Source organism: Oryx dammah, unplaced genomic scaffold (assembly GCF_014754425.2).
Source record: "Oryx dammah isolate SB20612 unplaced genomic scaffold, SCBI_Odam_1.1 HiC_scaffold_16, whole genome shotgun sequence".
Classification (NCBI taxonomy): domain Eukaryota; kingdom Metazoa; phylum Chordata; class Mammalia; order Artiodactyla; family Bovidae; genus Oryx; species Oryx dammah.
Genome location: NW_024070200.1, coordinates 14,350,756 through 14,375,453, shown reverse-complemented (window position 1 = coordinate 14,375,453; position 24,698 = coordinate 14,350,756). Strand labels below are relative to the sequence as shown.

General features: G+C 38.5%; 1 protein-coding gene across 3 annotated transcripts in view; it reads right to left on the bottom strand.

Annotated features, from left to right (window-relative positions):
• The window catches only part of TP53BP1 (tumor protein p53 binding protein 1), a 73,586-nt gene extending 48,888 nt beyond the window's left edge, over positions 1-24,698 (bottom strand). For all 3 annotated transcript variants that reach the window (XM_040256674.1, XM_040256676.1, XM_040256675.1), the window contains exons 1-11: positions 24,551-24,698; positions 23,795-23,979; positions 23,493-23,586; positions 23,179-23,263; positions 14,967-15,097; positions 14,209-14,367; positions 13,786-13,885; positions 12,022-12,185; positions 10,394-10,523; positions 9,606-9,700; positions 6,876-7,081 (exon numbers count right to left, since the gene is read on the bottom strand). In XM_040256674.1, the coding sequence (XP_040112608.1) occupies positions 6,876-7,081; positions 9,606-9,700; positions 10,394-10,523; positions 12,022-12,185; positions 13,786-13,885; positions 14,209-14,367; positions 14,967-15,097; positions 23,179-23,263; positions 23,493-23,586; positions 23,795-23,979; positions 24,551-24,557 (1,356 nt within the window). In that variant the 5' untranslated portion in view covers positions 24,558-24,698. The remainder of the gene's footprint in view (positions 1-6,875; positions 7,082-9,605; positions 9,701-10,393; positions 10,524-12,021; positions 12,186-13,785; positions 13,886-14,208; positions 14,368-14,966; positions 15,098-23,178; positions 23,264-23,492; positions 23,587-23,794; positions 23,980-24,550) is intronic.

Here is a 24,698-nt window from a genome sequence, read left to right as displayed (position 1 = left end):
ATGTGGAACAACTACAGCTGTCATAAACTGCTGGTGGCAATGCAAAAGCTACCACCACTTAGGAAGACAGTTTGGTTCTATCTTACAAAGTGAAACATGCATTAATGTTACAATATGATCCAGAAATTGTATTTGTAAATATTAACCCAAAAGAAATAAAGTAAGTCCACACAAAGATGTGTACGCAAACGTTCACAGCAGTATCAAACATCCAAAAACTAGAAGCAACCCAAATGTTCATCAAGAGGTGAATAAGTATCCATATCACAGAATAGTACTCAACAATAAAAAGGATTAAAATATTAATACATGCCAGAATGTGAATGAACCTCAAAAATTAGCTAGGCTAAAAAACTCAAACACAAAACATCATACACTTATCATTCCAACTGTAAGAAATTCTTGAAAAGATAAAACTGTAGTGACAGAAGGCAGATGACTGGTTGCCCAGGGTAGAAGGTGGGGTGGGGGGTGGGGAGGTGCGGGAGGTGAGGAGGGATCAATCGTAAAGGATTACGAAGAAGCTTTTTAGGGTGAGGAAACTGCTCCATACTTCGATGGCGATGATGGTTATACATTTGTATACAACTACCAAAATTCATCAAACTATACACTTAAAATGGCAGTCTCATTTTATGTAAATAACATCTTAAAATTTAACTCAAAGTTTAATGTTTTTATGTAAGAATTTACATTTAGGGTGTTGTTTTGCTCAACATAAATGCTATAAAGCTCTATACATAGCTGGTAAGGCATTCATTTCCTATGATTTTTAAGAGAATGAGGAATCAAAGTATGTTGCCAAACATTCTATGCATTCATTAACTTCTAATATTTCAATGTTTGGTCTTACTGTTTACCCTTTCAGATTATAAAACCAGTAATAAATTTTATCTGCTCATATACTCCCAGGCATGACTGCATAAAATTGGTTCAACATTTCTAATGGCAATTTGACAATAAACAGCCTTATATACTCCTTAGTAGAAATTATTTGATGAAAATATACTGAGATTTAGCTACAATGCTGTTCAATACTAAAATTATTTAGAAAAGGAAACAATATGATATACCCTAAACATCTACAGATAGGAGATTCATTTAAAAATTACGATATACCTAACACGATGGAAGACTTTATAACTGACATATAATTGTGCATAAGTATTAAAAAAATTATAGAAAAACAGGCTATGCATTAAATAAACATTTTCTAGTTAAAGAAGTTTATGAATATATATTTTATTGTGGTCTATACATTTTTACATAAATTTCCATGTTTTTTAAGTTATTAATAATACATAAATACCATTACAAAGTTATAAGCAGTTATTTGAGATAGGATAACTGATGATCTTAGTCTCACTTATTTGTATGTTACATACATTTTATAAGAAATTATGTATTTTTTAATAAAAAATAAGTCAATTCACAAAGGCTTATAGATAAGACATTGCTAATAAAATTATAAGTAACAGTTGTTTTTGAAAGTCAAACTCATATAAAAATAACCACCTCAAAGTGAGCATTTACAATGTGCAACCACCACCTCTATCTACTCTGAAAACATCTTCATCACTCCAAAAGGAAATCTCATACCCATTAAGCAGTTGCCCCATTCTGAATATGCTTTAAGAGTTATCAAGGTAAATATTTATACGATTTTTTACAGAATTTTTTCAATATATGTATAATTTCTGTCAGCAAAATAAAATTTCAGGGGCTAACCAGCCTAACAATAAACTTTATTTCTTAAAAGGCTTCCTGGCTCTAGTATCTGGCCCCTAATAATCTCTGAAGGCTTAGTCAGAATAATAAAGTTAAGTGGAAAAAAAAAACAAACCCTCAGGGCTCTGGATAAAAACTAATGAAGAACTACCAGGACTTCCATCAATGAGTCAACCAGTCTAGACTCAATACAGACCTAAATCCATAGTATTCAAGTAGTCAAAAACTGGTCTCACACACACTTTAAAAGCTACTAATAAAATCATCTATATGTGTATCAAGAATGAGAAAGTGTTAAATATCAAACTATTTTCTACTAATCCTCTCCTCAGCCCTCACATCCTGGTGAAGGATCAAAAAGGCTATGCAATTAACAAATATATTAGGGAAAAAAAGAAAGAAATACATGAAGTTACCTTTATCTCAGTTTTCTCTTGATTAGTAATGATTTTATTATAAATAAACAGATCTCACAACATCAAAATTAGGTTGACTTGGACTCCCGTAACCAATGTACAGAAAAAAAAAAAAAAATACACACAGATGTACAAAGGTGAGCCATTAAGAATAACATAAGTTTGATACACAATGAAAAAATATGGAGATTCCAAATAAAAACAACAGATTTAATACACACATTAACTTTTTTCCAAAATCCCACTAAGGAATGGTACAGCAATTTAAAAAAAAAAGTGAATTTTCAAGAAAAAGAACACGAAGAAAAGATAACCACAATAAAATTTCAGAAGAGTGGTCATCTATTCAGCAGACTAGTGAAAACTGAATTCCTAAGACAGCAGTGGAGAAAGCCAAGATGTAACCCAAATTACACCTCAGAATCACCATGCCCCAAAAAAGATTCATGACTTGGCAGCAGCCCAGGTAACTCCGGAAGTGGTGATGAGGGCAGAGCTAAGATCAGGAGGATTGACTGGCTGGAAATCTATTTAAGAAGCAGTTTAATCCCCAGATCCTCTCTCCCTGACCCTCGTCCTCCCTGGAGAGAGTAAAACATAACATCCTTGAACTGGAGGACAAGGGGCACAGTTATCAGAAAGTACCATAGTGGAAATAGGGAGATTAAATGAACATTTACATTGACTAGAACCTGCCCCTGTCTCTCAACACCCCCAGTCCTCTTTCAGCATAGATTTCTAAAGTAATGGCAGACAAGAGGGAACCTGAACAAGATGAGATAAATCAAGATACTGACATTAGGAGACCCCAGAAATGGCCCTACAGATCATACCACAGTAAATACCAGAAACAAGAAGCACCAACCGCTAATTCAGAACTTTTAATCTGTTCTCTAGGATTTCACTCTTAAAGGAGGCAGACAATCAAGGATTTACCATCACACTCTTAAATTAGAGGAAAGCCTCTAATTCAAAAGTGAAACACACAACTAACAAAACTAAAATGTATTTGAAGAAATACCATTACAGGGAGAAAACGTCTCAAAAACTAATATTAATATTATTAGGGAGATAAGATAGTATTTGGAAAACTCAGAAGTGGCCACAGGACTGGAAAAGATCAGTTTCCATTCCAATCCCAAAGAAAGGCAATGCCAAAGAATGCTTAAACTACCGCACAATTGCACTCATCTCACACACTAGTGAAGTAATGCTCAAAATTCTCCAAGCCAGGCTTCAGAAATACGTGAATCATGAACTTCCAGATGTTCAAGCTGGTTTTAGAAAAGGCAAAGGAACCAGAGAGCAAATTGCCAATATCCGCTGAATCATCAAAAAAGCAAGAGAGTTCCAGAAAAACATCTATTTCTGCTTGATTGACTATGCCAAAACCTTTGTCTGTGTGGATCACAATAAACTGACCACCTGACCTTATGCAGGTCAGGATGCAACAGTTAGAACTGGACATGGAACAACAGACTGGTTCCAAATAGGAAAAGGAGTACGTCAAGGCTGTATATTGTCACCCTGCTTATTTAACTTATATGAGACACACTGGGCTGGAAGAAGCACAAGCTGGTATCAAGATTGCCGGGAGAAATATAAAAAACCTCAGGTATGCAGATGACACCACCCTTATGGCAGATAGTGAAGAGGAACTAAAAAGCCTCTTGATGAAACTGAAAGAGGAGAAGGAAAAAGTTGGCTTAAAGCTCAACATTCAGAAAACGAAGATCATGGCATCTGGTCCCCTCACTTCATGCGAAATAGTTGGGGAAACAGTGGAAACAGTGTCAGACGTTATTTTGGGGGGCTCCAAAATCACTGCAGATGGTGACTGCAGCCATGAAATTAAAAGACGCTTACTCCTTGGAGGAAAGTTATGACCAACCTAGATAGCATATTGAAAACCAGAGACATTACTTTGCCAACAAAGGTCCGTCTAGTCAAGGCTGTGGTTTTTCCAATGATCATGTATGGATGTGAGAGTTGGACTGTGAAGAAGGCTGAGCGCCAAAGAATTGATGCTTTTGAACTACGGTGTTGGAGAAGACTCTTGAGAGTCCCTTGGACTGCAAGGAGATCCAACCAGTCCATCCTAAAGGAGACTAGTCCCGGGTGTTCATTGGAAGGACTGATGCTGAGGCTGAAACTCCAATACTTTGGCCACCTCATGCGAAGCGTTGATTCATTGGAAAAGATTCTGATGCTGGGAGGGATTGGGGGCAGGAGGAGAAGGGGACGACAGAGGATGAGATGGCTGGATGGCATCACGGACTCGATGGACGTGAGTCTGAGTGAACTCCGGGAGTTGGTGATGGACAGGGAGGCCTGGCTTGCTGCAATTCATGGGGTCGCAAATAGACACGACTGAGCGACTGAACTGAAAATAGTATACCTATAAAATGACAAAATACTAATCTTTTTTTAAAAGGGAGAACATTTGAGGAAAAAAAATAGTATAGAAATTAAAAACCCAAGAGTAGAAATTAATAGCTCAGAGAAAGGTTAAAAGATGGTTAAACCTAGTAATTGCACTAATTATATATAATGAGAGAAATAAATTATGATTATATATAATAGATATAACACACATTCACAGAGAAACTTGTGCATGAATGTACATAGCATTATTTATAATAACCAAAAACGGGGGAAACAACCCAAATGTCCATCAACCGATAAATGGATGAATAAATGTGATATGTACACACACAGTATTATTTAAAATAAAAAGGAATAAAGTTCTAAGAGATACCACAACATGCATGAGCTGTGAAAACATTCCACTGAAGAACCAATCACAAATTGTATAATTCCACTTACTGTATATGAAATACCCAGAACAGGCAAAATCATAGACACAAAGTAGATTAGTGATTGACTAGGGCTGAGAGTAGGGGAAATGGAAATGTCGGTTAATAAGCATGGGGTCTTTTGATTGGAGGGGCTGTGTGTGATGAAAATGTTCTAAAATTAGACTGTCATGAATAACTGCACAATTTATACTAAAAGCGACCTGACTGTACACTTTAAAAGGCTGAACAATATGGTGCATGAGTTAAATCTCAATAAAATGGGGGCTTTTTAATTAAAAAAAAAAAATAGTTGAGGAAATCATCCAGAAAGTTAAACAAAAGGAGACAGATAAGTAAGGCATAAAACAATAAAAATAAAACTACAAGACTGTTCTAGGAGTTTGAATATCCAAACAATAGTATTCCATTAAAAAAAGAACAAAGAGGAAGAAATTAAATAATTAAATGTCCCTGAACTGAACAACTTGACTTTCTAGATTGAGAGAACTAACGAATACAAAATAAAAACAGACTTCTGTCGAAGATCTGGAAGTTTCAGAACACTGAGGATAAAGAGAAAATTCTACAAGATTCCAGTAAGGAAAAATAACAGCTCATATATTAAGGATCAAAATCAAACTGGACAGGGACATGCCTGGTGGTTGAGTGATTAAGAATCCTCCTTGTAATGCAGGGGATTCGAGTTCAATCCCTGGTTGGAGAACTAAGATTCCATATGCTGCAGGGCAACTAAACCTATGTGCCACCATATAGATCCCATGTACAACTAAGACCCAATGCAGTCAAATCAATAAATAAATACTAAAAAATCAAACTGGCCACACTTCTCAACAGCAACATTGGAACTTTGACGATGGTGAAGCTATGCTTTCAAGAAGTTTAAAGGAAAATTATTTCCAACATAAAATTCTATACTCCTACAAACTATGAATCAAGTATGAGAGTAGAAAGTCTGCTACTAAAGAATGTCCTCCACCAAAATGAGGGCATAAATCAAGCACGAAGACATGGAGCCCAAGAGGAATCCAACACAAAGATAGGTAAGGACCATCTCCAGACAGTGAAAGGGAGGTGACAGTTCAACACCGGGAATAGAAGGTAATAGCACAGATTAGAAATCAGGAGGCTCCCAAAAGTGGTTTCTCCAAAAAGAAGTTTGAGGCCCTTGAACATCTTGAAAAGAAATTTTCATTAATAACAACTGGTAGAAAGCCTAGGGTTAATTTAGTGAGAAGTTGGTGGCGTTAAGGTAGAATAATGATTAATGCTGCCTTTCAATTTCAAAGTAACATTTCAAGAAGTTTAAAGACATAGTACAAAATTTAAACATAAACAGTACATCAGACATGAGGTGACTCTGGACAGGTTCTAAAACTAGACCATGACAGGCGCCCAAGTCCACTGCTATTGTTGCTGTTCAGTCACTCGGCTGCGTCTGACTCTGCAACCCCATGCACTGCAGCATGCCAGGCTTCCCTGTCCTTCACCATCTCCCACAAGTGTATAAATTTACTAAAATATCACTAAACCACACACAAAATGGGTGAGTTTTATGGTTTCTAAATTATACCTCAATACTGCTTCAGTGGTGTCCGACTCTGTGAGACCCCATCGACGGCAGCCCACCAGGCTCCCCTGCCCCTGGGATTCTCCAGGCAAGAACACTGGAGTGGGTTGCCATTTCCTTCTCCAATGCATGAAAGTGAAAAGTGAAAGTGAAGTCGTTCAGTCTTGTCCAACTCTTAGTGACCCCATAGACTGCAGCCTTCCAGGCTCCTCTGTCCCTGGGATTTTCCAGGCAAGAGTACTGGAGTGGGGTGCCATTGCCTTCTCCATACCTCAATACAGTTGCTTAAAAAAAAAAATTTTTTTAAAGACATTAGGAGGAAAAAACTTATTCTACAATACTCACATGAGAAAACTCAGGCTGGGACGGAATAGGAAGTGAACCAGGAGTGAAGACTGGTGTGCTCTGAGATACTGGTGTCGAGGCTTGTGGTGATATACTGGGCTCAGCAGGGAGAGGGGGGTTTTCCATCTCTGCTGGCTCATCACCTTGGAGTTTCTTCTGAAAAGACTCTCCTCCTTCAGATAACACTGACATATCCATTGGTTCATCTAGTTTAAAATAGGGAAAACAAATTGAGAAAGAAGCACTCATCAGTACTATTCATGTTCCAATACCACTAGTAATTATATTCAGAGATTTTCATTCCTAAAAAAAAAAAACAACAGTGACTTGATTTTTAGAAAAACTGATAGGTTAATAGAAGATTGGGTCCTAGAAATCTAGCAATACTTTATTCCCCCAGGGGAGGGAAGTCCACACTCCTAAAATACTCAGATATAAATTAAAAACAGGGTTCATCTAGGGACACTCATCCATCTATATGAGAGCAAATTAACTTGGTTCTTCTGAGCGCCTTTCCTGATTATAGCTCAGTTTTCATACTTCGCTCAGCAACACCCAGATTAATGGCATCTAATTTAACCACAGGCCTTGAAAGGCAGTGAACTTGCTCACCACTCTAAGTACACATCGAGAGAGGTATGAACTCATTTTATTTGTATTAACAACTGTTAACTGCAGCGGTGGATGCTGTGACAAATAAAGGAAGGGAAAAAAATATATCAATGTCAGTCAGTAATGATTTATCAAAGAACTAAATACAGGACACTAAGCCTAGGACAAACTGCTCAGGAGGGAAACAAACAAAACACAAATACTGCCTTCCCACAGCACTCTATCCACCTATAGGCTAACAGGACCTTCCTCAGAGTCAGCCTAGCCAGCTAGGCATTTGATTCATCAACCTTTTTTCCCTTATCTTACAACTTGAAGCCCCAAGCAGGATTCCCTTTAGACCACTCTCACATACTACCCACACCATTTAGTTTTTCGCTATAATCAAGCTACCAGCTCCCCCCAACCTCAATGCCTATCTATCCCGGCTGCTTCGCTTGGTGTCACACGCACACTCCAATCTAGACAGGAACTGGTGCTGTAGACCTTTATTACACTACCACAGCTGTGTTAAGCAATTTCATTATATCTTTTGATCTTTATCACCATGACAAAGCACTTATTAAGGACTGTTCTAAGTGCTACATATAAAAAGGCTTTAGGTTAATATTCTTAGACATTAAAAACAAATACAAAAAGCATACACAGTCCCACAATTATTCACATATTAAGCAAATACATTAAATCTAAAATATAATTGACAAGGGAGAATACAGTATGTTACATGAAAAAAAAGAACACAGAATCATATAGATAACATGATCCCAACTGTGTAAACATACTTCTTTATATTCATGTATCGAAAAACTCTGAAAGGAAATCAGCATATCCAAATACTAATTACACCTGGGTTGTGGTATCACAGGTGATTTTTATTCTCTTCTCATTACTTTCCCATATGCTTTCCAAACCTCCTACTGTAAGTACTAACTATGTTTACAAGTCAGGGAGAAAGCATTTTTAATATATTTTTTATATATCTCCAGTGTTCACACTACAGACAGAAAAAAATAAGATCAAGGATAAACCAAATTTAATTTGCATTAACATATTTTTTGCATTAACAGAATGGATTCACTTTTATTTTTCACTGAAGATATCTAATCCCATTATATTTAGAATGGTATTAGTACCCTTGGATACACCTACATTGATTTCAAGAGAAACTAACCAGACACAAACTCTGACAGAAGAAAAGTCTAAGATTAAATTTTGTCACAGGTAAATTAAAACCCATTAACACAGGCTTTGGTGGTAGGTGCCCAAGTTCAAATCCTGCCTCTATGACTTAGCTGTGAAATCTCTCTGTGCCTCCATTTTCTCATCTGTAAAATGGGGATAAAAGTAACACCTACTTCTCAGAACTGTTTTGAGAATTTTTTAAAAAACACAAAGAGAAGCACCTAGAACTGAAGAGAAACACAAAGAACAGTGCCTGGCATAAACTAAGCATTCAATAAATATTAGCTATTGTGCCATTATTGCTATGTGAAAGAAGGAGAAGGTAAAAAATCATGGAATTCACTGGAAAAGGCTTTGTATAGCAGGAGGAATTTGAAATATCTTGAGTGACTAGAACAGGGCAAAAGAGGTTTAGATAATGACATAGGTAAAAAGGAAACCTCTCCTATGAATAAAGTAATATAAAATCACTAGGTCCTCAAAGGAGGAAGGGAATGAAGTCAAAATTTCTACCACCTGCCCCTAATCACTCTGGCTAAAACTGGTTCGATAATAGCAAAATAACCTATAAGGAACAAAAGAAACAACTTTTGGTTCCCTCTGACTAGGAACATGTTACCATGTTGTTGGAAACCAGTAGGCCAATAGTAATAAAATTCTTCACTATATTAATTCATCTGAGTTCAACTTTAACAATTTTCCCTTAAGGGTCTTTTCAAAAATTAAGTTGTCAATACAGAACTCAGAAAAAATCAGTGCGAGAAGAGCAAAAAACTGAGGCAAGCACTTCCCACTAGGCCACAACGCGGAAGGTTAGACTTGAGTCCTAGTGAAGTTCTGGTCTCAGTGTTCTAACATAGAAAGACACACACGCTGCAGGGCAGAGATCCTGCTCCACTTCTATCTGAGATCGACAGACAGATCAAGAGAGCTCACCTTTTCTCCCTTCTTGCTCTGTGGGACTGCTAGGGACGATAAAGGGGGTGGGTCGGAAAGCATCCGGGGAAGGAGATACAAGATCTGAGGAATTCCTTTATGTAAAGAGAGAATCACAGGTTATTTCACCAGAGCCACAGTTTTCCATTCGTTTTCTACTTCTCGATAACAAAAATATCTAAGTCAGTCAAACAATACTTATTAGTATTTCTCTCAAACAGCTGAGATTGGTAAAAGAGCCCTGGGTAATACTTCAATAACTATTTCTCATACCAGATGTATCCAAAATGAGACTAAAAAAATAAAAAAAAGATTATGGGAAAAGCCATATAATTACAAAAGAAAGTAACTGATTGGATAAAGCACGATGAGGAAGTGCTAAAAAAAAAAAAAACATTCAACTGAAGATGTGAGACAAATATTCACTCCTGCACACAGATAAATCCAATTATTATCAACTCTAGCATAACCCCTTCTGCACCCCTATGCCATTAAATGGGAAGAACTGTTAGTCAAATGGAGCAGCAAGCAGCTCATTTTAGACATGTAAGAGTCTCTAAATAACTGGGCAATTTCTTCCCTGGTGAAACCTTTGGGCTCCAAATGGGAAAGCAGATCTACCTGTCTTCAATAATTCCACTAAGTTCTTATTCCCCCAAATTCTTAAGCCTAGAGTTTACTTCTTTGCTTCAAAAGACTTCTGGACTACCAATTTTGGCTCTTTCAACCTTAGCCTTAAGACCATAAGGCCCATGTTTCCCTGAAAGGGCTATTTGCGGCTTACTCACGTGGAAAGACTCTCCTGAACAAGGGATCTCTGACCAGAGAGCTGCAGGAGGTGCAAAGTGGTAGCAGGTGTGGAGGCCAGAGAACACGCACCTTCCTCCCTTAAAGGAGTAGAGCAACCATCAGAAGCCACTGAGAAAAAAAAAATTCCAGTTGCATTTACTTCTCATATTGACATTACTGAACTGCCAAAAACCAAAAAACACTCAGTACTACAAAAAGAGTAATATTCATATATCCACCCAGGTGGATGGGCGGCTGCCATGAAGGCAACAACTATTTTCTAACTGCAGTCCAATTAATGAATGCAAAGAATCTGCCTGCAATGCAGACCAGGGTTCGATCCCTGAGTGGTGAAGATTCCCCTGGAGACGGGAATGGCTACCAACTCCGGTATTCTTGCCTGGAGAATTCCATGGACAGAGGAGCCTGGTGGGCTACAGTCTGTGGGGCCACAGAGTCAGACACAACTGAGGAACTGACAAAACGAAATGGCATTCTAACACAAATCTTGAGTAACCATTAAACACCCCCCTCCCTAATAAATTATGAATTTCTTTAAAAAAGAATTGTCAAAAAGAACTCCTTAGTCCTTTCCATCATGATGGAAGCTTGGAGAGGAAAAGCCAGACCTCTTAAACCTCTCCTTGGCTGCTCTTTCTTGTGACATTTCTATTGCAGTAAGCGAGTCTTCTATTTCAAGTTCTACCTAAGATGAAGTAAAGTTCATGCCATGATGCAGATGAGAGAAATCAAAACAATATGCATGACACCTGATAATATGAATGCAGCAATTTTCATGATTAGAACCTGAACTCCTCAAAGGAGAGAAAAAATGCTAATGCCTAAGTAAAAGGACATATGAGCAGCTATTAGTGATTTATACTATGAAGAGTCTCCTGTGGGTCCCTTCTCTGTAGCAATGAATTGAGTATCTGCTGTTTTAATTGCAAAAATAAAGAAATTTCTTAAACAGAACCTTGTAACTTTAGTGAAAGATCAGAAAAGGCTTCATGGTAACCCTCTGTATGTCCTGCACACATTCACAACACAGTAAAGGAACGTAACCTTCTCTTCTTTCCTACTTACAACCAATATATCATAATTTGCTGATTGTGACTAAAGCTTTTTGGCCCTGTGAGGTTGCAGAACAGGGCCTTAGTGGGGGTTAACAAAATCTGAAACAAATACCAGTCTACTTCTGAAAGTATTATGTTCTTTCTGCTAGATCATAACTTCCTATTTGTGGTATATGAACTAATAAACAGATGAATAAGTAGACTGTTACCCAGGTGAATAGAAAAATCTTCACTTAATTATCATATTAAGATTTGAAAACTAATGATAACAGAAATAGCTACTCAGTCCATAACATTAAATCTGCTATATTATTATTATTCAGTATCTCCATTTCCAAAACAGAAAGAAAATTATGCTAAAATGTTAAATAGCAATCATTTCCAAAAAGCCCTTCTCATTAATCAGCTAGAAATATACTTTCCTTCTGTATCACAAACAAGTCTGCATACCTACAAAGTGCCTTCTAACTTAAAATCAGTAGCCTCAGAACAGAAATAAAACTTCAGACCTTCAGAAAAGAAGAGCTATGGCAACTAATTATTCTTTGTACCTGTTTTATTGCTCTGATCAAACAAGTCTTCCTGAGTTGACAAAACCTCAGGCTCCAGTGACTTCTGAACATGCACCCCACCTTCTGGAAGTTCTTGAGCAGATGTCTGTTCTTTTGCTTCCATAGCAGCAGACACTTTGGGACTAGAAGGCATGTCCTCTGACCTAGGAAATTCATATCACCAGAAGAAAGTTCAAAGGCTTTCATCTTTGAACTAAGAAGCTTTTCCTATTCTGTGTTTTATTAATTTCAAAACCTTCAAAAACTCTTTGTTAAAAGTGAAATAAGCTACTCTTTATAATGATGCAAAGCTCTCAGCCTCTTTCAGAGTGTGTCTTAGTCTCTCACACAGCCAAATCTCTTTCTCCACGCTGCTCACTGCCGCGCTGCATGCTGTCCAAGATTTCTGATCTACTACTCATGTTGTTATCTAGATGTGCATAAAGTTGTGTGATCAAGGGCACAACAATGCCAGAGGGAACAACGACCTTCCACAGGAAGGGCCTGGGTGTAAATTATCCTCTGCATCATCCACACATGTTATCTTCTGCTGACCTTTTTCTCTTTTTTAAACATTTGTTTGCTTGTGCCAGGTCTTTGTTGCGTCATGAAAGAATCTTTAGCTGCAGCATGTAGGATCTAGTTCCCTGACCAGGGATCGAACCCAGGCCCCCTGCATTGGGAGCATGGATTGTTGTTAGCCAATGGACCATCAGGGAAGTCCCTGCTGACCTTTTTGATTTGATCTACTCAACCTAAGGCCCAAATCAAAACTCTCACCACAAATACTACTTACACGTGTAAGACACTCACTGCTGGCTCCTTTCCAGAGACTTATGAGGTTTACCTACTCTGCCATTCACCAGAGTAAATAGGATAGAAAAATCAGCTAAAGAGCAATTTCCTAAAGAGGAGTGGGAAAAATCAGCTGCAGTTTAGCTGGGTGTTTTGCATTAGAAAGCTGACCTCTCTTTATTTTTTGTTTAAACATAAATTTATTTACTTTAATTGAAGGTTAATTACTTTACAATATTGTATTGGTTTTACCATACATCAACATGAATCCACCACAGAAAGCTGACCTCTCTTTATATTCAACTTTGTTCAGTACCGTATTTCCCACTGTTTCTAACTGAAGAAACAACAGGATACTAAATCTTTATTCATTCCCTCCTCCAAAACGGAAACATCCCACTTGTCCTCTGCCATATCTAAACCTGAACTACTGACCAGAGATAATGCTGTTTGGGATATAGCAATCACCACAGACAGAACAGAGATCAACTGGTCATTCCTACCAAGTTAAGAGACTAAAGGACATGCGGAAAGAACACTTCCCTATTTATCTTATACATAAACTACTAGATGCAGGATACCTGAGGACACAGAGCAATCTGGGTGTTCCTCAGGTATAAAAACAGTGGACTTCCAATACAATATTCCTGTCCTGTGACTCCTGTGAAAGACATCCCACAGAGACATGGTGCCTCTGCAGACAAAGAACAGAGGAGTAGCAACCAAAATTAAAGGGGTCATCCTCACAATTACAACAGCAATAAATTGGATTTTTAATATGCCTAAATATAAGGACATAATAAAAATTCATAAACAATAAATGTTTCTACTGAACCAAAAATATGCCCAGGGAAAGGGGGGAAAAAAGAAAATCAAGAATTTCTAAAAATGTTTCCACCTGGCCAAGTGAAATAAGTACAACCCGACAGTAAACACCCAAAAACACTTTCTAGGAAGAAGCTGGTTTACCTTGCAGGTGGTGAATTTTGCTCTTCCACCAGAGGGACATCCTTGCTGGGCTGTTCTGCCATGGGGATATCTTCATTAGACTGTTCTTCATGCTTAACTGCTTCAAGTTTTAGAAGAAGATAGGAAGGAAATATTTAATTTTTCAAAATACTAGAAGTAGTCCCAGATGCTTTTTAAAGGGCAAAGATTTTAAAGAAAGAAATAAACTGAAAATATACACAGGTATATCATTTCAAAAAGGAAAACAGCCTTTACCCACTTACCAAAACCCTTAGTATGCATGCCATCAACTGACACATATTTGCCAGACAACTCTGCAACTTTACTATACTTAGATTACCTTAACTTAGATAGCCATAAAAGACATCCAGGAAAACACAACTAGCATAAACAATTCTAAATGCCAGAACACACATTACGTACCAATATCAGCATCCACATCAGGTAGCCGAGTATATCCAGAGTTGGTGGTTACTGACTGTAGAGGTTCTCTGTCTATTTCATATGGCACAGTTTGTTCTTCAATATCCTGGCTCTGGGAGAGTTCCAGAACCCCAAAGCCCAACTGTGATGAGGCAGGATCTAGGAAGAAAACCCCAAGAAATAAGGAATCATCCCATATTATGTGCTATGCATAGGTGCTACCCTTCAGCAAAAGAAGGCCATACTAACTAAGTCCTTCTCATCAAAGCCCTGCCCATCTCTGCAAGTTTTTTCAAAATAAAACTTAGAAGCACTGAAAGCAAAGGGAGAAATGCATAATGAAGCAAAAACCTGTGTACTATAAAACCTTACAAATACCTAATAAAGGCAGACTATGTCTACTTTCTAAAGAAATACGTAAGCGCCACACGTGCACACATGCACGCACACACACGCACAGCAGTGCAGTTCAGACTGTGATTCCACCCTACCAGGCATACAGCTCCCAGATACCTGAAAAACGAATGAATACAAGAGGAGGAGGAGGCAATGTGCAGGAAGGAGGCCAAACAATGAGCTAAAAACTCCTGAACAACAAATTAGGTGGAATATCTTAGATTACTAGCAAATCTCCTAATGACTATACTTAATTTAATGATGAGACATCTACAGCCTGATAAGGAGAATTTGAGGCATTTGCAACGTTCATGTTAAAGGGACTAGACCACTCTACTATCCTGAAAAAGGCATAAAGCTACCTTCAGCACTAAGGGAGTGTGTGGTATCATCTGGAATATCTTCTTCCTTTTCCTCCTTCTCCTTCTCTTCCACCTCTTCTTCCTTCTCTTCACTTACAGGAGGAGCAGATTCCACTGCCATTCCCAAAACACTAAACAGCAAAAAGACACAATCATGTATTCCCAGATAGGATGGGATACCCTGCTCAAAGAACTCTGAATTTTTCTTTGACTCTCCACACATCATACCACTTTTTAAGTAAATGTGAAAAAGTTAAAAAACCTCACCCCATTACTGCTTCTTTCTACAGAAAGCACCTAAAAGGTCAACAACTCAAAACACTGTACAGAATTAATACAAACATGAGTCAGAAGGAGGAAACAAACATACTTCATTTTTATCTTTCTCTGAAAAAAACATGAGCAGGGACAGAAAAATCTCACTCAAGAGAATTACTGACAAAAGAAGATGCGCATTAGATGTGCAGAGAAGGGGCTCTAAAATACAGCTGTTAAACAGAACACAATTAACAAAGGCATTTCTGCAAAAATTTTTACAAGACATAACATAGACCCACACAGCGTTTGAGGAAAAAAATTCAGGTTAACATCACAGGTCAAAAAATGATAAACAAAAGTATAAGACATAAACAATTAGGAAAAAATATCTGCAACAATATAACAAAAAAATCATCTTCATAAAATACAAGGAATTTATAAGAAGCCTAAGATATAAATGCACAACAAAAGAGACAACTCACAAAACACACAGAAATGCAAGTATCTTTAAACATGAAAGAAATCAGAGAAACCATTAGTTGCCAATCAAATTAGAAAAAAAAAAAAGGAAATATTGTTCTACTATTCAGTGCTGTTGAGGTAAGATTAGCATTATCACATACTCTTCATGAGAGTATAAACTAAAAGGAACCTTCCTGAAGAACTAGAAAATATGTATCCAGAGCTCTAAAAAATTTTCATACCTAGTAATTTCAATTATAAGAAATAGCTTAAAATATGAAAAGATCCTTATACAAACTCACTTTCAAAGTTCACTGTGACTAGTAACCCACTGTAAGCCCAACAGTAGGTAAATAACTAATTTCATAATCCATAAAATGGAATTTATACAGCTGTTAAATATGTTCAAAACAAAACAAATACAATGTGTAAATCGTATATCTGGACTAGATACTGGACAAAATAGATATATATAACCCAAACAAAACCAAAAATTTACATATATAAAATAAAGACATCTTGAGACAACTGGGAAAATATGAACACAAACTATATTATTAGGTATTATAGAATCGATATTAGGTGTGCGAAGGGTATTATGATTATACAGGATAAGGTACTTTTCTTAGGGGATGAATTCTACAGTATTTGAGGGGAACTATGATTTCTGCAACTTAGTTTCAAATGATCCAGCCCTCCAAAACAGTATATTTTATACACACACAGAAAAAAAATACATCACTTTTACAACAAAAATCACGGGGCAAATGCTAGTAAGAGCTTTGTCAGGGAAAATTAACTGCTCGTGTTGATAAGCAAAAAGGTCAAGAAACACACAAACTTTTCCCTTCCACATCTCAACTACGTAAATCAAGTGCACAAAAAAAAAGAAGATAGAAAAAATAAGCCAAGATATTTACAGGAATTAGCCTCTGGGTGGCAGAATTACAGGTGACATTTTTTGTTTCCTTTTAACTTTCTATTCATTTAACATTTCACATAAAGACCATTAAACGTAAGTTTAAGAAGCATGAAAGAGATGAAAACATAGATTTGCAAAGTTGGGAACCATGATCCAAGGAAGAGAAGGACTGAGTAAAGACTTTCACAAAATAAAATAGAACAGTACCTACACAACTGGGAGGACCAGATGCAAGACCCTGGGGAATAGGGAAAGAAAGTCAAGAGCATGTATGACAAAAAAAGTAGAAGAGCAAAAAAAAAAAAAAAAGACAGCACTAATCACACACCCTGGATCTTCTTCAGCCTCTTTTGGTGGTTTTCTTCACGTCCCTAACCTCTAAATGCTGCTGGGCACAATGAGTCCTTGAACCTCTTCTTCACCTACACTCATCCCTTTAGTGATTTTATCCATACTCATGGCCTTGAATACCATCCATACGCTTATGACTCCACAATTTTTAATCTCCAGCTTAGATCTTCCTCCTGAGCTCTAGACTTTCACATCACCAACTGCCTCCAACTGGCAACTGAAAAGGCAACTCAACTTTAACAAGCCTGTAAGTGACCTTCCTGTTCGATCTCCATCTCAATCAACAGCAACTCCATTTTTCTAGTTCTCAAACCAAAAATGTGGAACCACCATTACCTCCTTCATTTCCCTCATACTTAACATCCAATCTGAGTTTGAATCCTAATTTCAAAAACCCAGAAGCTCACACTTCTCATCCTACTTCTACACTGGTCCAGCCACTGTCACATTTCGCCTAAATTATTTCAAGAGTCTCCTAGTTGGTCTTTCTGCCTCTGCCCTTGCTCTCCCTTTAGATTTTATTTTTAAATTTAACTTGAATAGCTTCTTTAATTTATATTTTTCCCAGCTTTATCCAGGTATTATTCTATTCTTGATCCAGCAGCCAGAGTGATGCTGTTCAAATCTAAGTAACAGCACGTCATTCCTCTGATCAAAGCTATTAAACACCTTTCTATCTCACTAAGGAGAAGGCGATGGCACCCCACTCCAGTACTCTTGCCTGGAAAGTCCCATGGATGGAGGAGCCTGGTAGGCTGCAGTCCATGGGATCACTAAGAGTCGGCACAACTAAGCAACTTCACTTTCACTTTTCACTTTCATGCATTGGAGAAGGCAATGGCACTCCACTCCAGTATTCTTGCCTGGAGAATCCCAGGGATGGGGGAGCCTAGTGGGCTGCTGTCTATGGGGTCACACAGAGTCGGACACGACTGAAGCGACTTAGCTGCAGCAGTAGCAGTATCTCACTAAAAGTAACAGCCAAATGCCTCACAATGATCCATAAGGGCCTTATATATTCTGGTTCCCCCCTTACTTCTCTGACCTCTTTTCCCACTCCTCTCCAGTACTCCAAGGCAGCCACACTAACCTTGTCATCATTTCTCAAATATTCCAGCACACTCTTCCCTCAGGGCCTTTGCATTTGCTGTTCTCTATGTGCAGATTACATTTATCCAAATAACAGCAGAGGTCACTTACTCAAGCTTTTTAGTCAAATGTCACATCAGGGAAGCACCCCCTAAGTCACCTTGTCTAAACTTGCAACTCCACTGATTTTTCCCATCCAATTCTCCACTTTATTTTTCTCTACGGCCCTATCAGAGTGTAAGACACTATAGATTTTTACATATATATCAGATAACTGCTATATCCCATAAAATAATATAAGCTACATTAAGGTCTAAAGTTTCTTATCTCTTCTGATCACTCTGTATCTCCAAAACTCAAAAGTGCTTGGCATATAGGAAATATGCAATAAATATTTGTAGAATGATTAGGTCAATCAGAGCAGATCTGAAATAAATCAGATTTTGTCCACTATCCAAAACTGATGGAAAAAGAAAACAAATGTTTAAATATACCATTTAGAAATATAAATCTAGCCAATAAAAAAACTAACATAATTATTATCAAAAGTTAGAGGAGTATGCTGGGATTTCCCTGGTGGTGCAATGGTTAGGAATCCGCCTCCCAATGCATGGGGTGCAGGTTCAATCCTCATCAGGGAACTAAGATTCCATACGCCACAACTACAGAGCCCACGCCAGAACAAAGGCCCTACGCAGCCATACATAAATAAATATATATTTTTTTTAATTAGAAAAGTGTTGTTGTGAGTTAAACCTCATCTTTCATTACAGAACTCAAATGTCTTAATCTGATTAAAAAAGAAATGGCAATACTGTAGTGTTACTTAGTTTCACAACAATATTAAAAGCTAAAAAGATAACCTCCCAGAGAAGTAAAAACACAGACACTTAAAAAGGGTTACCTCTTTGGTAAAAAGGATTACTTCTGTGAAAGGAAGCCAACAGTGGGAATGGACTCTGATTTTTATTATAAGTTGTTTTTAAAATAATCTATGCATTTATATTTCTCTGTTAAAAGCATTTAATAGACCTCAAAATTAAAAACATGCTCCATGAAAAAAAAACCTCTTAATGAAAAGACAAGCCAGAGAGAAAAAAATATTTGCAAACCACATATCCTACAAAGAACTAGTATACAGAATATAAGAATTCTCAAAACACAAAATGAAACCCAATTACAAAATAGGCAAAAGATATGAGCAGACATTTCCTTGAAGAGGATGTACAGATGCAAAGAAGCATGTGAAAAGATGTTCAACATCATTAGCCACTAAGGAAACACAAATTAAAACCACAATGAGGGCTTCCCTGCTGGGTCAGTGGTAAAGAATCCACCTGCCAATGCAGGAGTGAAGTTGCTCAGTCGGTCCGACTCTTTGTGACCCCGTGGACTGTAGCCTATCAGGCTCCTCCGTCCATGGGATTTTCCAGGCAAGAGTGCTGGAGGGGATTGCCATTTCCTTCTCCAGGGGATCTTCCCAACCCAGGAACTGAACCTGGGTCTCCTGCACTGCGAGCAGACGCTTTCCTGTCTGAGCCACCAGGGAAGCCCAGGTTCAGTCCCTGATCCGGGAAGATCCCAGGTGCCTCGGAGCAACGAAGGCCCTGCGCCGCAACTACTGAGCCTGTGCTCTAGAGCTCTGCAACCACAACTACCGAAGCCTGCGCGCGCGCCCAGAGTCCAGGCTCTGCAACGAGAAGCCCACTCACCGCAGCTCGAGAAAAGCCTGCACAGCAACAAAGACCCAGCACGGCCAAAAATACGTAAATAAATTTGTTTAAAAAAACAAACACACACACAATGAGACATCACCACACACTATCAGAATGGCTAAAAGAGTGACAACAACAAACGCTGGTGAGAATGGACAGAAATTGGATGTCTCATACACTGCCAGGGGGACTGTAAAATGATACAACCACTCTAGAAAACAGATCAGCATTTTCTTAAAAAAAAAAAAAAAAAAACTAAGCACGCAACTACCATGTGACCTGGCAACCATCCCCCTGGCCATTTATCCTAGAGATATGAAGACTTGTAAAAACCTGTAGGCAAATGTTCATAGCAGCTTTATTTATGCTAGCCAAAAACTACAATCAACCCAGATTTCCTTCAACGGGTAAATGGTTAAACAAATTGTGGTACATCCATACCATGGAACACTACTCAGCAATAAAACAAACCACTGATACATGCAACAACTCAGATCTCTAGTACGCAGTTTGAAAAAATCCAACTTTCGAAGATTATATAGTACGTGATCTTATTTATTTTAAGTGACAAAACTTTACCAATAGAGGATGGTCTTTAATTATTTTTTTGGCTGCTCCTTGCAGCATGTAGGATCTCAGTTTCTTGACCAGAGATCAAACTTGTAGCCCCAGGATTGAAAGCATGGAGTTTTAACCGCTGGACCACCAGGGAAATCCCGAGGATGGTACTAATTACTGGTTGCCAGGGGTTCAAGTGCAGGTGAAGGGGATGGATGTGGTTGTAAAAGGGCAACACTAGAGCTCCTTGTAGTGTTGGAACTGTTAGCATCTTGGTCACAGTGGTGGATAAACCTACACAGACAATTGAGCAGTATAAAAATTATACACACATGAGTACAAGTAGAACTAGAGAACTCTGAATAATTTCATTGAATTTTAGCAATGCTGATATTCCGGTTGTGAAATTATACTATAGTTCTGCAAAATGGTACCACTGGGGAAAACTGGGAAAAGTATACAAAAAAATCTCTGTGCTATTTCTTACAAAAGCATGTGAATCTATAATCATCCTGGGACTTCTCTGGTGGTCCAATGGCTATGACTCCACACTCCCAATGCAGCGGACCCAGGTCCAATCCTCAGTCAGGGAACTGGGTCCCACAAGGTGCAACTGAGACTTTGCACACAACAACTAAAGATCCCGCACACCACCACAAAGATCGAAGATCCTGCGTGCCACAGCCCTGACGCAACCAAGACCTGGCGTGTCCGATAAAAATAAATATTCATCATCATCTCAATTTTTTAAGCTTTTAACAGAAATAAAAATATATTCGGCATATTTTACAACACTTCATGTTTACGACCAAAGGCTTACATGAGCAAGACAACAGATAAAGAGAGGAAGATCTTTTGGAATTTTATGATGTATAAAACTCACAAGCAGCTTTTCAAAATGTCTGCTGTAACGAATAAAGACAACATAAAGAGATCAGTAACGTGTTTTCCAGAGCTTTCATTCTTTTGGAATCAACCCCACATTCTTTGCAGTTTCGTGGCCTTTTCACATGCTGTTCCCTCTGTCTGCAAAGTTCCTCCTCCCACATGCCACACTTCTCCCCATCCCTTCAACTATGCCTAACAAATTTGTATTTATAATTTACATCATCTTCTCAAAAAGGTTTTCCCTTATCCCCCAGATTAGGTCACATATCCTATTTTTTCTCTCTTTACAATGATCACAATTTTCACTGAATAACTATTATGTAATTATTCAACATATGTCTCTCCTATTAAAGTGTAAGCTCTATGATGGCAAAGATGATTTAAAACACCCGCCACAGTGCTTGCACGTTTACTGAATGTAAGCATTCAAGTATTTTTTTTTTTTTTAAAGAAAGAGCAACATGTTCATGCAAAAAGGGAAAAGTAGTAGCATGAGAATTCTCAAAACAGTACCATCCATTTATAACAACGGGTACGCACGCATTCTGTCCCCAGTGGTTCAAACCCGGGTCCTGAGCCACAAAAACATAGATAAGCCTGGCACGTGGATCCTAAAGAGGTATCAGAAAAACTTAAACGCCTACAAAAAGCAAAGAAAGGTAACATAAATGATTGAAGTGGTTGGGTTTAAGAACAAAAGCACAAACCCTAGGAAAATGAAAAAAAAAGAACAGCTGGCCTCAGTGTCCAGGTACAACAGTGAGTTACAGGCACTATGACAGACCACAGCACTCATGTCCCATCTAAGCAGAGATTGGCTGCTACTCACAGCTCTAGCCAACTGTTGCCAATAATACAGCAGTTGCATTACTTCTGAACTAGTAATCCCAGAAACGGGAAATTTAAGTTCCATGTGAAATTTCTCTATTTTTAAATTCTATCAATTAATTCAAATATATTTTAACAGCCATGTATGGGCCAACTAGAACCCACCTGCAGGCCAAAGTAACTCCACCAATTTGCTGATTGTTCTAAAGTATCCAACTGATGATTTGAGAGAAAAATTTTAAGGGCAAACACAGAGTATTAAATAGAACACATACACACACAAAAAATATTTATTTTTGAGATAAAAATCATAGTCTTTCACCCCAAACTAACATTCTCCTAACAACCTCCCTTTTCTATTCCGCCACTCTAAGACTCTTGCATTCTTCCTCGATCTTAGAACAATTTGGGCGCTGAATAATCATAAAGAAAGAGAGGCACTTGAGTTACAAGGACTCAAAACCCAGGTCTGCCACTTACTAGCAATGTATTCTAGTGTAAGGTTTTTAACTTCTTTGCCCGTCACTCCCCCCCTACTAAGTAACATAAATGACTGAAGTGGTTGGGTCTAAGAACAAAAGCACTAAGTAACAGAAGTAATGTAATGTGTTCATTATACAGCTTCTTTAAGGATAAAATTAAATGGCAGTATATATCAAACATCCAATCTAGTACCTAACAGAGAGGATAAATTCACAAATGGGCAATGTTAAAGATTTACAAGAGACAAAGTAAAAAGTGAATACTGTTAACAGTATGAATTAAACATTCTGGGTCTAAAACTGGTGAAGATTCTTTGGTTGGTAGGTAGAAACCATGCCTAACTTTTGATAATATATCTTAATAGTTTTTATTTTTCCTATTAATAAGTCATATCCAAGCTAAGAATGAGGAATTCTTATTTTGTTTCACACACACAAGACAGATCCCAATTTGAATAATATAGGTGCAAAAAAGCTGCTACCTTCACAAAAGAGATTCCAGCTTAAGTACCAATAGAATGCTAATTAAAACAATCCTCAAATCAAATTTCCTGCTCCACAAAAATAAATCCTTTTATCCTTAGGGCAAGACAACAGGCACAGATAAAAGAACTGATCCACTAATACATTTAAATAAATTCCTCCAAACACTAATATACCTGCTTTTCCTATTTGGCTGAGGTAACTGTTCAATGACCTGACTGATGGAACCACGTGTGTCCAAATGAGAAGAATCCATAGAGTCTGAAAAAAATAACTGGATATTAGCACAAAAGGCATTTACCATCAAACTTTAAAACAAATTCAGGAATGTGGACAATACCAATCTAATCAGCTGTATTAGAAAACCAACCTTTTGCATACCTACTACACACCAGACATTGTGCTAGACTTCCTTACATACCTCACCACAATTACATAATATTTAAATCTACCCAACTCTAATAAGAGCACCCTTGCAAAGGAATCTCACCTGCGGCTTTGTTTTCTTTCTGATGCTCATTGAAGCCACTATTACTGTCTCCTTGTTCTTCTTCAGCTGTTTGCTCAGTATTGGACTCAACATCCTAAAAAATATACATGCACAATATACCCACTATATATGAGATAATCCAAAATGAGATATATTTTTGTGAAAATACAGATTTCATTTTCCAACCAACTTTACCCATAAGATAGTGATCTCTTAGGTAATTACCTTTGCAGGCTGGTCTAGATTAGGGGTGGGGTGGGGTGGGAATCTACTCAATTATTTCCAAGCAACCTATCACTCACCAACACAGGGTTCTCTTTGTGCGTCTGAAGATTAGGAAGGTGTCGAGCTAGCACACTGAAGTGAGAACCAGAATCATCTTCTAGAACCTGGCTTTCAGGCTGAGAATCTTCAATTATCAGGCAAGGAGTGTCTTGCTGAGAGAAATCTGAATCCAACTGACTTCCAGTAGGGTCCATCTGCTCCCCTGGAATGGAATAACAAAAGATCAGTTCCGTGTAACCTACTAGCCTTCCTCACGCAGTATGAGCTTAAAATAATGAGGCAGTTAAGTATGAGACTTGGAAAGGGGGACGAGTGTAGGACTCTTCCTATTACAACACTGTACCTAAGCACTTTCCTGTCATACCTGCCACGGCCCGATTTCCTCCTGCTTACAATCAGCCTGCCTATCCTTCTCTCCCCTTCCATCACCTTCGCGTAGACACCCTTTCCCCTCCTTCCTAACCTCTACTCTCCCCGCCCCTTTTTTCCATCCCCCACAACTCTCCCTACGTCCTTCAGGCGCCTCTACCGCTCCCCAAAAAGCATCTTTGGAAAACCTCTCATCGTCTGAACCCCTACAGCGGTTCCTGCTTCCTCACGACCACCCGGTCTTCCTAGCGAGTGCTACCCCACCCCCTCCTTGGGGCCCTCCAACCCTTCCCCCGTCACCGCCGCCATGCTTGCCACCCCGCCCCCTCCGGTTTGCCACCCCTTCAGACGCGAAGCCCAAGCCCTCAGAGCCGACTACTCCCCCACTTTTCCCCACACGGTACCAGGCATCCCGGCGGGAGGTCCCTCGCGCTCGTCCTAGAGGTTTCCGCACGCTCCCCAGATCCCTCCAGCTCTATCCCCAGGTCGCCGCTGTAGCCACCGCCGCCACCAGCCGCGAACTCCCCCTTTCCCGTCGCGTCACGCAGCATC